This window comes from Phragmites australis, chromosome 4, assembly GCF_958298935.1.
Source record: "Phragmites australis chromosome 4, lpPhrAust1.1, whole genome shotgun sequence".
Taxonomy (NCBI): Eukaryota; Viridiplantae; Streptophyta; class Magnoliopsida; order Poales; family Poaceae; genus Phragmites; species Phragmites australis.
Genome location: NC_084924.1, coordinates 26,325,126 through 26,340,994, shown reverse-complemented (window position 1 = coordinate 26,340,994; position 15,869 = coordinate 26,325,126). Strand labels below are relative to the sequence as shown.

The window sequence follows — 15,869 nt, the reverse complement described above, 5'->3', positions numbered from 1 at the left end:
ATCTGAAAAATTAATTTATCTGCCATCCCTAGAAACATCCGCAAACATAACCAATGTTAAGACAATAAACTATATTTCTAATTATCGAATAAAATTATTTCTAAATGCTACATCCTAGGTTTGCAAATTATCATATACTGCTACCTCCTACGTCCATAGGTACAACCCCAATATAGTAAAAATAATATACTAAAAATAATATTCTACATTGCACTGCTATCGTACAATTTTCTAAATAAATTTGACAATTTTCTAAACCCTAGGTCATATACTGCACTAATTAACAACAACAAAAAGGAAAAAAAAAGACTTACCCGAAATTAATCTTCAAATCCGCGGCTCAAATGCAGCAGGGCTTCGCCGATCTCTCTTCCTCCCCTCCCCTCTCCTCTCTTCTCCTCCCTCTTCTCAACTTTTTCTTTTTTCTCAATAAAATGACTTTTTAGCCTATTTTGGCCCCTTTTATAGGAGAGGTCGGGTGGGCGGGCAGCGAAGCGCAGCGGGCGGGGAGACCCCTTACCGCCCCCTGAGAGGGCGGTAAGGACCCCTACCCGCCCCCTGAGGCGGCTCAGGCAGGCACATCGTACCCGCCCTCAGGAGGTGGTTAGGTGCCCTAACCGCCCTCTCAGAGGGCTGCAGCCCCCAGAGAAGGTTGCAGACGCCTAGTTTTGCAAATCCTCCTGCGGGGAATCTATTTATTTAAATTTTTAATCAAAAAAAATATAAAAATAAAAAAAACTCGAGGGTAAGGCATATGGAGGCTGGGCCAGTTGGCTACTCAATAGAACAGGCCTTGAAGCGGTCCACTGATCATAGGTCTTCCCTCCCACCTCTCTCCTTTTTTTTTCATTTTTGGAATTTCTTTGAACTCAAATTTGACTTCAGACTCAAATTCGAATTTTAAGGAAAAATCCCCTCAAACTCCAACAAAATATAATCTCTAAACGTGCTCATTCAAGAGTATCACATCCCAAATCCGTCAACATGACATGAAGCATAATCATGCATCATGAGCATGATGTTTATTGGCTAAGCATTTTATGAATGCATGTTAATTCTAATGGTGATTTAATAATTGCTATGTGTTTTGAAACCCGATGTTAGAGTTTCCGCTAGTTTTTGTTCTGCATAGGCGTTGTGCGTGAATCCAATTTAAATTTGAATTCATCTCGTTTTATAATCGTGGCCCATAATTCCTAGAATTATTGGAGAACTAGAGCGCCTCGTGTTGGATTTTAAAATCAAGAGAGGGGGAAATGTTTTGCAGCTATTTTAGCTTATCTCTCTAGCATGTGGGACCCACTAGATGGCCCCACCACCTCACCCCTCCCTCTCACTCGGTTGCACTCCACCAGTAGCTCCCTCACTCCACCTCACTCACTCTCCCCTCTCTCCAACCGGATAGCACAAGTGGCAAGAATAGCTCTCACCCCCTCCCTCAAGCTCTCTCTATTCTCCACCCAAATCCCACTTCTAGAAGCAAAAGAAAGGTATGCATGTGCTGTCATGATGTTCTCCACCTCTCTAACTCTCTATCCATCCAAGAATTTCATGCATGCATGAAGATTTGGAGGATTTGCAAATAATTTTCGTCACCCCTCTCTTCTCTGAAATTTGCAGCACCTTGGCCTCTCTACCACAAGCCTTTCCGCTAATTTCTCCTTCACTGGCGGTCACCAACCTTGGCAAAAGACCATGGGTAAGCCCCTAAGGTTTCCATGGTAGCAATGCACATTCTTAGTTCGGTTTTGGATGGGTTTGTGGGCTGCCATCGAGGAATGGCAAAACATCGTCGTGTTCTTGAGACAATAGAGCTAGAAGGAATGTCTGGATGAGTAGAGCAAGTGATTCGTGTTTGTGGAGTGAGTAAATTTGGTTTAGAACCAACACTTTAGTGCCTATACATGCTTATATGGATTGAGTTGCGACATGCAAATTGAATCAACCTTGGTTCCTTCACAAAGTTAGGCAACCTGGAAGGAGCGAAAGTTCCCATTTTTGTATCGAGACTTCCGATTAAACTCGAGTTAACCCAACCAAGAGCCTTATTTTTGTATAAGTCTAGAGTTTCCGATCAACACCGAAGGCTCCGACCCTAATATCAGAACTTCCGATTTAAGTAGAATTTGCCAACCTAAGAACCCGTGTCCGTAAGGAAACCCAGAGAAGCCAGCCAGATCGGAAGTTCCGATATTTTATACCAGAACTTCCGATCAAATAAAAATTGCTAACTGAGAGCCCATATTTTCTGGAAGATCTGATTGATCAAAAGTTCTGACTTCCAGGTCAGAAGTTCTGACTTCCATGTCAGAAGTTCTGATTTAAGTCGGAAGTTCCAATGTTACCTAGATCGTAAACTTCTTTGTTCTTTCGCGTGTTATTGCACTCTTAGCTTATTGTACTACATCCTTATTCTTTACGCATCATGTGGCATATCTCATTGCACCTCATTAATGCTCATCGCATTGCATGCGCTTTTCTTTAGAGAACGAAGGACCCAAGCGTGATGTAGGCATGATTGAGGGCGATCCAGAGTTGGTGGTTGTTGATTGTGAGTCTATGGAATAAGACAAGCATCTAAGCATACTTCACCTCATAATTTGGATCATGTGAAGTCAAATTTGATAAGTTATTACTTTACGTGTGTTATGCATGTTAGCTAGTTGATGTCGGAAAATCGGGTAGCACCTATCTCGTTGCATTATCCATATCTTGTTATTGATGATCTCAATCCTTGTAGCCTGGGAATAACTATGTCAGTGTCTAACTTAAATTTTTTCTGAAATGTTTAGTAATGAATAGGTCTTCGATTGAAGTCGAGCAGTGGAATGTTCCATCGCTTGCGAGCTATAGGCTTAATTACATTCAAGGATAATGATGATGTTGAGATATATGAATTGTGAGGATGAGACAAGATGTAGGCGGTACTAGGGGTAGGTCGGGGAAGGAACCCGGATGTCATAGGCTGCTTGCATCGATTAAGCACCGTTCATTGATGCAATTGGCCTTAGCACTTATTCGTACTTTCCACATGTCCGAATATGGTAATGATAAGCCGAATACCTTGGTAGTTATGATCATTTGGGCTTGTACATCTACGGCGTGAGCGGGCAGGTTTGTAGAGACACTTGAGGTTGCTCTAGGTGTAGACCTAAGTGGACTCCGCACCGAGAGATGCCTGTTCCAAATGGTTAGTGCTAGTTGTGAAAGGTAGTCACGAGTACCCCTTTGTGTGGACTTGTGTGGTCACGCATGTCGAATAGTCCTCAAGTCGTGTGGGTAAAAGAATATCCCCTGCAGGGTGTAAGATCAATTTGAATTGTCACGCTCTTAGTTATGAGCATGCTTCTATCTATTTTCATCAAACGTAGAGTTCGATATCGGGATGTTATGATGGTATGTTGGGAAGTAGATGGAGATGTCGATGAAAAATTGATATGGTTCAAGTTACAATTATATTATGTTGATGATCTCATTATGGAAAGATATAGGTGGTTAGGTGTAGGCACTTACATATTTGGGTCAAATACTTCTTTGCTTATGAAATCACTTAACCTTGTGGTCGTTTTCTTGCTAATTCTTATCAAAGGTATTTTCCTTGGAGTCAGGTTATTTATATGTATCTATTATGGATTAATTCTTGCAATTACTTTCGTACTAATGTGCTTTGTTTTGTTTTCATTTAAGGAAGAATTAGTGTTTGGCTATTTCACGTCCGCTGATATCGGCGATGGGAAAGAGTAGTGTTATGTACTCGTGTGTTGTCTTTTGGGGTGGTTCCTTAGGGCAAACGGCTCCATCCACCTTTTGTTATTAATATATTTTAATCTCCACTGCATTTTTTTAAAAACAACTAGGAGGAGGTTGTGCTTTATCCTTCTAGCATATGTTTCTGTAATAGATAAAAATTTGTAATAACTTTAAGACTTGTAATATATTTTTTTAGTCACTCTTTATTAAGCGTAGTTGTGATGACATGTGTTGAAAAGACATGTGTTCTGATCTTAGGCACAAAACACATGTTTACTAGGATGATATTTTGGATAATCATTGCGGTCGTGATTACGTAAATGATCAACTTGACGATTAATTAGAATACACTACTACAGAACACCACATATGTAGCGCCATATTAGTGGCGATTCAATAGTAACCGCTACTAAAGACGTATCAGTGTCGATTCTTAAACTCCCGTGCGCTAACAATAACTGAAGAGCTAAGAACCAGCACTGAGAGTCACTATCTCAGTATTGTTTCTAGTCACGAACGGACACTAATATATCAGTGTCGGTTCTAGCTATGAACCGACACTGATAATCAGTATTAGTGTCGGTTCTAGTCATGAACCACCACTGATAATAAGTATCAGTATCAGTTCTAGCCACGAACTATCACTGATAATTACTAGTATCATAGCTTATTTTAAAAATTTCATAACATTTTCACACGAAGTCATATAAAGAAAAACTTTATCACCAAAGAGAACGAGCCAGACTTACGGGATAAAGGGAGATCAGTTAACAACAGAGTTAGATTAAATGTTTTATAATGACATCAGTTGGCTATACAAAACGCATAAAAATAGCTACTGACCTTGTGTGAGTAAACTTGGGCTTACCATTTAACATTTTGTGTATACCACTATTTTTGGTAATTATTGGACTAGTGAAAATCTAGGGAATTGTTGAATCTCAGTGACAAATTAGGAATTTACTCGAAAATCTATGACATGAAAGCACTTTCAAGCTCGTTCAAGTCAACACCATTTTGTATCCTTACTCTAACAGGCCAAAACTTGTCAGTGACCAGAACCAGGACTACCAAAATTTTGGAGGAGGAAAGGATCAATAGGGTGAGTGGAGTCATTTGATGAGTAAAAACCAAGGGAGTGGTATTTTCGCTACCAAAGAAATGGACTGTTAATTTTATCAGTTAAAACAATTGATGAATTACCCAAAAAAGAGTGTTAAATTAGCATATGAGAATGAGAATGCAGACATAAAAAATAGGGAAAAGTCTATTTTACACCCTTAAACTGTCACAAAAGTCCGATTTTCAACTCTGTACTATAAAACCAGACATCATACAACCCCAAAGTAACAAAATCGGATAAAATACCCCCAAACTCAAACCACCCTAATTTTTGCCGATGTGACATTGGTTTTGCTGATGTGGTGGTAGTTTCACACACATGGCAGACAAGTTAGCAAAAAATGAAGAAGAAAAGTTAGGAAAATGAAAAAGAATCAGAAAAAATAGAAAAATATCTAAAAAATAGAAAAAAAAATCAGAAAAAATCAGGAAAAAATAAAAAATAAGGAAAATTTAGAAAAAATAAAAAATTTAAAAAATTCATAATCCCTAAATGGGTGTTCACAAGTAATCTTTAGAAAGAATTATTCTAACCGATAGATACTCAGCTGCTTATGAACTCTTCTTACCTTCTCGAGACCTATGGTCAAACATAACGCCTCAATTAGTGTTTGAAAACATATTATACTATCATTCCTATCCAAGATAATGGAGTAAATGGCTACCACTCACGAAGATTTGGTATAATAGATCTTATCACTCTACTCTCGGGCACACTCTATTCGAAGTTCTTTATGGCCACCTCCTCAGCATTTTGGTATTGTCAACGCTGAAGCTTGTACCATGCCAGATTTGGAGGATTGTTCTTAGAGGAAAGTTAGGGATTGGGTGGTTTCCCTCTAAACCTGGTATCTATGGAAACCCCTTAATCCTTAATATCCTAATCTCGAAACCCTAACCCCGGTAAAATCCGGTATCAATTGTAACAATGGCTAAATTTAATCGCTTGACAATTATACTTTTGTGATAGTTGAAACACAAATTTTTTTTTCTTATTTTTAATTGTTTCTATTTTCTAATTTTCCTAGTTTTCCTTATTTTTTCTATTTTTATTTTTCCTATTTTCTGATTTATCTATTTTTTAGTTTTTTATGATTTTTCTAACTTTTCTAAAAAAAATCTATTTTTTTCATTTTTCTGATTTTTTTAGCTGATTGGTCTACCACGTGTGCGAAATTGTCACCATGTTAGCAAAATCACTTACATATCCGCAAAAACTGGAGTGGTTGGGTATGTGAGAAGTATTTTGTCTGATTTTGTTACTTTAAGATTGCAGGATGTATAGTTTTATAGTTTAAGATTAAAAATCAGACTTTCATCACACTTCGACGTGTACAATAAATTTTTCCCAAAAAAAGCGAAGTAAAAGAGAAAATATGCGACGCCTGAGAGATTCAAACTCGTCGAAGTATTTTGTCTAATTTTGTTACTTTAAGGTTGCTGAATGTATGGTTTTATAGTTTAAGATTGAAAATCAGACTTTCATCACGCTTCAACGTGTACAATAGATTTTTCCAAAAAAAAAAGCGAAGCAAAAGAGAAAATACGCGACGCCTGAGAGATTCGAACTCTCGCGGGGAAACCCCATGTACTTAGCAGGCACACGCCTTAACCACTCGGCCAAAGCGTCGTTGGTGGAAGGTGCTCCACAAACTTTGAACTATTGGCATTTTACTCCGAGCCATCTAGGCCGAACCATTTGCCTCTTCCCCAGGCTGACACGGTGACACCCCACCAGTCAGTCAGGCCCAGGCACAGCCATGGACGCCGGCGCCGCGCGGCCATCGGCACCGTCGGCCACCGCCGCAGCCGCTGCCGCGGGGGCGTCCGTAGCGGACGAGCCCAGGGACGCGCGGGTGGTGCGGGACCTCCTGCGGTCGATGGGGCTCGGCGAGGGCGACTACGAACCGCGCGTGGTGCACCAGTTCCTCGACCTGACCTACCGCTACGTTGGCGACGTGCTTGGGGACGCCCAGGTGTACGCCGAACACGCCGGCAAGTCCCAGATCGACGCCGACGACGTCCGCATCGCCATCCAGGCCAAGGTCAACTTTTCCTTCTCCCAGCCACCGGCCCGCGAGGTACCAAACCCACCTAAAATCCTACCGTTTTCTCTTTACTTTTGGCAAATTAGTTGTATTTTTGTTTTTTATCTTTTATCTGCGTCAAAATTGTAGCTTTCGCCAGGGATTGGTGTTCCTACAGTGAATGGTCAGGAACCCTAGTTGCTCGATTAGTTTGTTTATGGCATTGGGTTAATTACTGTATATCTTGCTTTATGTTCCTTTGCACTTTTGGGTTAGTACTGATGAGATTTTTCATCACCTCTCTCTTTTAGTGTTGGAATTATCTCTGTAGTTTGGGTGAAATTGAAAGTTCTTACTCATTGAGTTCCCCTTTGTTTAGTTGGAATTGCATATTCTTTGCCCTCGAAGTACAGGTTTTTAGGATTCTCCTTTGTCATGTGGTGTAATGAATTCTTTATAAATGTCATAGGGCTTTCTAAAACTGACACTCCCTCCTCTGTTCTAAAATTCACTATTTCTTTCTAATGTAAACTATTCTTTAGATATCTTTTGCATGTTGATGCAGTGACCCAGCGGTTCCCTGCAGTTTAGCTCTAATCATCTCAGTGGAATGATTATTATCACCTCGTGCTGCATTTCAGATTATGGTTATTTTTCTGCTTCCCAAGTTTGGAACAATTCCAATTTCCATTTCTTAAACAAAATGTTGGCCTTCCAAGGGGATCATATTGTATAGGAACAACCCTTTAAATATGATAAATCAACTTAATGGTGCACGTTAAGATGGATTGTCCATTCCACTAGGCGGGAGGGTACAAGACTACAAGAGTAAAATTGAACAATTTGGGGTTCTCTAAAAAGGTGCCTTTTGTGGTTTATGTGAGCTGTGATAGCATAGTTTAAGCCTAATAATCATTTGATATATTCTCATCTAGTGCATACCCCTTCAATCTGAGTAATACCTCTTTGATACTGGATGGGTTGAATCTTCATGTTCAATGCACTTGTGCTTCAATGGTATGTTGCATCAGAGTATGATGTTTTGTTTGTACTTCATATTTTCCATTGTTCTTAATCAACAGTGGACTTTTGTACACTCGTGCTTCAGTGTTCTGTTGCATCAGAGTATACTGTTTTGTTTGTATTTCATATTTACCATTGTTCTTAATGAACCTTGGACTTTTACTGTTGCATATTCACTCTGGTTATGTGTTATGTCTTGATAGAGGAATAGCGTAACTAGATTGAAAGCAACTGACTTTTAATGAGAGCTCATGCCTCTACATCCTTCCAACACTACCAAACATTAATGATGGGCAGAATGACATTGGACTAATTTGCCTTTTCATTTGGTTGCATCCTTTACTTCTGCCTCTTAGTTATTTCTTGTGTTCTCAACATACTAAGTAGCAAGTATCTTAGTGCGTGCATCTATGTTTGACAAGACAATATGCAGCTTTTGTTCAGATTATTTGAAGAAAATACACTGGCTGACCATATTTTTTTGAATGTGTTAATTGATTAGTTAATTTGCTGGTCAAAAAAGTGTTATACTGTACTATCACCTATTGATAAGTTCCTAAGAATCAACCTCAAGAAGCCCAACCCAGAAATCAAGTGCTCCACCTGGCTATTCATTGACAAACGGATTTTATAGACATAAGAAACAGGTTTGAGGTCTTTCCTAACTGCACCTAGAAGACAATACAAGTTTTAGGATGTACTGCTGTACTTCTATGACGTCACCAGCGCAGGAACCAAACAATATTTGGTTTTTATACTATTTATTATGACTTGTGAGGCATCAACAAAGTAAGGATAGTGTATTGCGTTGTGACAGACCCTTAATTTGCTAGTATGAGTTATTTTTTTTCCTTTTTTTACTGCAGTATCTCTTTCGAAAACATTTCTGCACCAACTCCAAGAAGTACGCATAATGTTATCTAACTTGATCCCTTAGTGTCATAGGCTGTATGCTAAATTGCTAAGAGCTAATACACGCACATATTTTTTGGAATGTTTACTAGTTATATCTTGCTCACCCCATAAAATGTCATGTCAATTATCTCAGTAGGTTTTCACTACCGTTCCACTAAAAAAAGAGTCTATATTGGTTTTACAAGGATTTATGTTACTGTTGTGGGTCCACTTTGCTGCATAGATTGTGGTATGTTGAACCGGCTGGTGCAGGTGCTTCCAGCATTAGGTGTCTGGTCAGAAATTTAGCAATGGAAGTTTTCTTTCTTGCTTTGTTCATATCCCTCCAGTTACCAAGTGATGTTTGTGGGATGTGTGTAGTCATTAGTTTTATACTTTTGCTATCAGTTTCTCTGTGAAGATGATATGTGAAGATTTGCTTCAAAAGTACCTTAATGACTTTGTAATTTGCTGAGTTTTATAAATATTATACAATAGAAAATAGTGTTTAAAATAGTGTTTTGTACACCATGTCAATGTCCAAACGTCACATTTTTCATGATTGAGTACAAGGCTATCCCTTTTATAGTGACAACTTGAACTCTAGGGAACAGTCCCAAAATTTTGGAAAGAGTTTACCTCAGATACGGAGTAACAAAACATCAGCGTACAGCTGAACCTGCACAGCCTAAACATTGGTTTTGCCATCAAATCTAACCAACAGCACAGGCCAGAACATGAATTCCTCTTTGTTAGTAATCTTCAAATGGTTCTTGGTAGAGCCTGGATGACTACGGAGGGAGTAGTGGTGGTAGACCGGCGGGCGGGGCTTGGACCCCCGGCGTTCAGGTGCCGTGCAAACCTCAACCACGTTGCCTTTTGCTACGCTGGTATGTTTGCCTGATCATAACATCTCTCCCGTCCCCGAGAAACAGCTCATCCTCGAGCTGATAATTTGGGAAAGACGGTCTGAAACGTGTCCATCGGTTCTCACGTTGCATCGGCTTCGGCCATGCCACTCCATTGAACCAAGATGTGCCAAATCCCTTGGCGTAGGCTAGCTCGGAGGACTCACTCTAGCGTTGGCAGCGCTCGGCCGTTCTCCATGGGCGGTAGAGTCGACAAGGTTGCTGGAGGCGCACCATGGAACGGCTTGAGCAACCCGACGTGGAACACGTCATGCAGTCACGCACCCTCTAGCAGATAAAGGCGGTAAGCGACAGAGCCGACGCGAGCTGCCACTTGGAACGGTCCGGCGTAGCGAGGTCCCAATTTGCGGCGGATCGGACTTCCAGGGACAACGCTTGGCGATAGAGAAGACGAAGCCATTCCTAGTCCCCGACATTGAATTGCAGCTCGCGGTGGTTCTCGTCGTAGTACTTCTTGGCGTATTGCTGGGCTTGAAGGAGACTCCCGTACGTCCGCCAGGAAGGCATCGCGATCGAGCATCATCTCTTTGACTGTCGCCGTCCGGGCTGTGCCAGGGATGAATGGGATTAGTGCTGGCGGCTCGCGCCCATAGACAACCTGAGAGGGCGTTGTGCGGAGAGCCGAGTGGAACGATGTGTTGTAGCAAAATTCTGCCCAGGGCAACCACTCCAACCAAGCACGTGGGCGATCGCCGGTGATGCAGCGCAGATACATGGATATGGCTTTGTTCACGGCCTCGGACTGCCCATCGGATTGCGGGTGGAATGTCGTGCTCATGTAGAGGTGAACATTCTCCATCTTGAACAGATCGCGCCATAGATTGCTGGTGAAGATGGGGTCTCGATTGCTAACGATGGAGTTGGGAAACCCATGTAGCTGCATGATTCCGTCGAAGAAGGCGCGGGCGACCAAAGACGCTGTGTACGGATGGCTGAGCGCAATGAAGTGTGTGTACTTGGAGACCCTGTCGACCACGGTGAGGATAACGGACTTACCATGGACCTTGGGAAGGCCCTCGACGAAGTCCATCGAGATATCCGCCCAGACTTGAGACGACACGACGAGAGGCTGGAGAAGGCCAACAGAGTGGAGTGCTTCTGTCTTGTTTCATTGGCACGTTGTACAGGCACGCACGAAATCACAGACAAGGCCACGGTCATGCAACACATGAAAATCTGCGCGCAACCTGTGCAATATCTTCTGGATCCCCTCATGATGAGCTGCGTGGGCTACTTCAAGTAGGATTGGAAGCAGAGGTGATGACACAGCCAGGAAGACACGACGCCCATACAAGATGAGACCATCCTGCAAACGCCATGGCTCGCCACGGTCACCGGCTCGAATCTGGTTGTGGACGGCCACCATGTCTGGGTTGGCATCGACTTCGCATCTGATGTCGTCGTAGAGCTTGAACGTCGGGCCAGAGACGGTAAGGAGTGTGGCTTGGTCCACATCACGGCGTGAGAGAGCGTCAGCTACCATGTTCAGGCACCTTGGTCGATGTTCAACAGCAAAATCAAAGCCGAATAGCTTGCTAATCCACTGGTGTTGTGGTATAGTGGAGAGGCACTGATCCAACATGAACTTCAGGATGTAGTGGTCATCGTGGATGATGAAGCATCTCCCTCACAGGTATGGCTGCCAATGGCACACCGCTTGCACTAGCCCGATGAGCTCACGCTCATAAGCTGTCAGCTTGCCGTTGCGCGCCGTGAATGGCCAACTGAAGAAGGCCAGCAGACCTGCTCCTTGGTGCAGCACTGTGCCGAAGCCGGTGCCATAGGCGTCGCCGTCCACTATGAATGGTTTGTCGAAGGCCGGGAGCTGGAGGATGGGCGTCGTGGACAACGCATTCTTGAGGGCCTGGAATGCCGTGTTCGCCTCCGGAGACCAGTGAAAGGCCTCCTTGAGCAGTTTGGTGAGTGGTGCGACGATGATGCCAAAATCTTGTATGAACTTGTGGTAATACCCGGCGAGACCCAGCAATCCGTGTAATCCCTGAGCTGAGCGCGGTGTTGGCTAGGAGGCTGCTGCCTACACTTTGTCGCCATCCATTGACACTTCGTCCGCCGAGATGATGTGGCCAAGGTAGGAGACCGAGTCGACGCCGAACGTGCACTTGGAGCATTTGAGGAAAATAGAGTGCGCCTATAGAAGCTCTAAGATAGTCTTGACATGCTGCAAGTGCTCCGACCAAGATGAACTATATATCCAGATGTCATCAAAAAAATACAAGGACAAATCGACGGAGAAAGGGTCGCAACACATCGTTCATTAGCCCTTGGAATGTTGCTGGTGCGTTGGTTAACCCGAACGGCATCACGAGGAACTCAAAATGGTCGTGATGTGTTCGGAACACCGTATTCTCGACATCAGCTGGGTGCACGCGAACTGATGGTAGCCGGAGCGAAGGTCGAGCTTGGTGAAGTACTTGGCCACGTGCAATTCATCGAGTAATTCGTCGACCACCAGGATGGGGTATTTGTCCTTCACAGTCTTCTTGTTGAGCACTCGGTAATCGACGCAAAACTTCCATGAGTTGTCATGCTTTTGACCAATAGTACTGGCGCCCAGAAAGCCGATGTGCTAGGGCGGATGATGCCTTGGGTGAGCATGGCATCACATTGTCGTTCGAGCTCATCCTTCTGCAACTGAGGGTAACGGTATGGCCGCACGGACACCGGCGCTGTCCCCAATAGGAGGTGAATTCTGTGATCCCAGGAACGCACAGGTGGTAACTTGGTTGGATCTGCGAACAGGCTATCGAACACGCTCAAGAGTTGGTCCAACATAGGCGCGCCTTCAACACGCATGGCGCGCACGACCATGCGTTCGATGTCGTGGTGAGAGGATCCTAGGCCTTTCTAGAAAATGCAACAGACGTCGTGCTAGAACGCCATGCATAAGTCATCGAAATCCCATAGTATCGGCTCGAGCGTGCGAAGGTATTGTACCCCAAGGACAAGATCATAGCCCCCTAGGGAAATGACGTAGCAATTGATCATGAAATCCTCCAAGCCGATGCGCACGTCACTTGGTCCCTGTTTGCCACCGCGACATGCAGGCCAACGCTTGGCGAGACAGGCAGGTGGGCGCTTCGGGCCACCGACTCGTTGATGAAGTTGTGCGTGGAGTCGATGTTGAGGAGGGCCACGAGCTCATGACCATTGATGGTGATGCGGACCTGCATGGTGTCTTCTGTGCAGATGCCGGTGAAGGCATGAAGTGACACCATTGGCGTGTTGGAGTCGGACTCTGGGACGGCGTCCAGACCACCGTTGTTGTCGTAGTCGGATACTTTGATGTAGAACAAGCGCTGGGAGCGGTGGCCTCGAACGTACTGCTCATCGCAGTTATCGCAGAGGCCCTGCTTGCGCCTCTCCGTGAGCTCTGCCGGCGTGAGCCGTCGGAAGGGATGGGGCGGTAGGGATAGCGTGGTCATTGGTCTTGCAGTTGTGGTCGTGGGCTTGGGCGCCACCGAAATGGGCGTCGACACAGGCCATTGAGGCGAGGCATGGGCCGCCCCGGCTGTTATTGCGACGTGCCGTCGGTGGCTTGAGTCCGACGCTCATAAGCACGCGCAAGACCTCATGGCCTGCTGAATGTCCTGGGGATCGTGGAGCTCGACATCGATACGAACATGCTCGGGTAGGCCGGCCGTGAACAACTGAACTTGTTGCAGCGACCGAAGCTGTCCTGCGCGACAAAGAAGAGCCAAGAATTTCTCCTGATAATCATCAACCGTACCATGGAATTGCAGGCGCGCGAGCTTGCCGAGTTTGTTGCTACGGAGTGGTGGGCCGAAAGGTAAGTGACACAACTCCTTGAAGCGATCCCAGCTTGGCGTACCCGTGTCGCGTTCCAGCATGAGGTACCAATGCTGAGCGGTGCCGGTTAGGTGGTACGAGGTAATCTAGACCTTGTCTTCCTCAATCGTTCATTGGCTGCAGAAGAATTGATCACACCGGTTTAACCAACCAAGTGGATCCTCCTTCCCGTCGAATGTGGGAAAATCTAGCTTATGGAATCTGGGAACTCCGTATTGACTGGCAGCGTGTGGCGGTGGGTGGTGTGCAGGATCGATGGTGGTGTGGAACAGAGGAGTGGATGGGTATGGTAGATCGGTGGGGATGGAGGATGGGGAGTGGGGAAACTGGATTTGATGTATGGTGGTGGTGTGTGGAAATGACGCCGCGGCCGGTGGAGGAAAGGTGGAGGTATGTGCAGAAGCTGATGGTAGAAGAGTGGTGGAGACAGCAGGGGCGCTATGCTCGGCCGTGGTGGAAGATGCGGCCTCCTAGGACCGTTGCTCCATGGTGGAGATGCGGGAGGACATGTTGGACATCTACAACGCCATGTTACCGAGCTACTTCTAGACGTCGGCCATCATCTTAGTCATGGCGTCCATGGCCTGCACCTGTGCGGTCACCGCAGACCCATCCCCATCGTTCGAGCCCGGCATCTCTGATACCAGATTGGTAGAGCCTGGATGACTACGGAAGGAGTAGTGGTGGTAGACCGGTGGGCAGAGCTTGGACCCCAGCGTTCAGGTGCTGTGGCGGCGTCCGGTAGTGATGCGAGTATGCGAACGATATGAGGCAAGAGACTCTTTATTGGATCTTGCTTGAACTAATGAATACATTGCCATGGTACAAGAGACTCTTTTATTGAATCTTTCTTGAACTAATGAATACATTGCCGTGGTACTTATAGCCGGCCGGCTAACCAAAAGATCCTAACAGCAAACTAACAATCTAACTAATCAAATCTCTATCCTAATCGACTGGAGTCTCTGATGTTTATTTGGCTGCCGCGCAAACCTCAACCACGTTGCCTTTTGCTATGCTGGAATGTTTGCCTGATCATAACAGTTCCACCAACAAATCAGGGCACCCAGATGATCTTCAGAGTAGTCTCCCACATTTACTGTCTTCATGCAGACTATCAGATAGGTGCTATGAAAAAGCCTATGAATGTTGTGGTGGAACTCAATCAACTCGTGCTTTGGTGCTTCTAAGATTAAGTAGACCTTCATAGTACATATGCATTGCAATGCTTTAGGTTAACAAGTTATTTTCACATCTTGATAGGTTCTTCTTGAGTTGGCGCGCAGCCGAAACAGAATCCCGCTGCCCAAGTCAATTGCTCCTCCTGGCTCAATTCCCCTGCCACCTGAGCAGGACACACTTTTGGCCCCAAACTTCCAGCTCCTACCGCTGTTGAAGCCACCACCACAAGTTGAGGAAACAGAAGATGACAATGAAGAAGCCAACCCTAGTCTGACCCCAAATCCTGCAAATCCTATTCCAAACTACTCACAGGATCAGGGGGGCAACGAGCAGCAGCACAACATTCAGCATGGTCAGAGGGTTTCTTTCCAACTCAATGCTGTGGCATCTGCAGCTGCGAAACGTCCACGGATGACCATGGAGCAGCTGAACATGGGCTAGCCGGCCGTCGTTGGTTGGATTGTTGTACTTCTTTCCTCAGCATACAAGTCTGATTCTGAACAAGAAAAGCTTCCTGTTGTAGTGGTGTATTCTTATTGGCAAGCCCTCCTATTTAACCACGAGATGTGCAGTGCATCAGTAACATAAGTTTCTGCCTGCAAAAACGTTGCTTTGGGACAGGAACTGTGCTAGTAGTGTGTGTTGTACTTGTTCACTGTAGGTTAATTTCTGCTTCACGTGTATCTAAGTCTACATATCGCCTCAGTGTTTTTTCTTCTTTTAACAATCATTGTTTGCACATTGAACTGCTCCCTTTTTGTTTTTAAACAATACTGATCAAACTATTCTGAACGTTTAAATTTGTGAAACAAACAGTTGATATCATATCCCTTGGTTCCTAGTGCTGAAGAATACTTGCTGTTGAAATTCAGCACTGGGTAATGGGTACCCATGTTCAGAAGTTTCAGAAAGTGCAATTTATTCCTAGATGGCCTGAGGGAAAGCGGTTTTCTTTTCTTAATCAACCCATACTCGGACATTGTAAAGCTAAAATGGTAAAACTAGGATTGTCAGAAGTAAATAGATTAGTGTGTCATGATGGATCAAATTTTTTATTCTTATCCACGAACAGGTTGGAATGCAATAAAAGCAAAGTTGAAATTATCAACCCCAA

The 15,869-nt window shown here is 44.4% G+C and overlaps 1 protein-coding gene and 1 non-coding gene across 2 annotated transcripts; one reads left to right on the top strand and one right to left on the bottom strand.

Annotated features, from left to right (window-relative positions):
• Positions 1–6,420: 6,420 nt before the first annotated feature.
• TRNAS-GCU (transfer RNA serine (anticodon GCU)) lies at positions 6,421–6,502 on the bottom strand. Its single transcript has one exon. It is a non-coding gene; the product is annotated as a tRNA-Ser (tRNA).
• A 79-nt stretch (positions 6,503–6,581) lies between these two features.
• On the top strand, positions 6,582–15,496 carry LOC133915958 (transcription initiation factor TFIID subunit 9-like). Its single transcript, XM_062359399.1, has 2 exons — positions 6,582–6,953; positions 14,837–15,496. Exons 1-2 carry the CDS (start codon positions 6,633–6,635, stop codon positions 15,194–15,196), a joined length of 681 nt encoding a protein of 226 aa, XP_062215383.1. The 5' UTR covers positions 6,582–6,632; the 3' UTR covers positions 15,197–15,496.
• Positions 15,497–15,869: the final 373 nt, after the last annotated feature.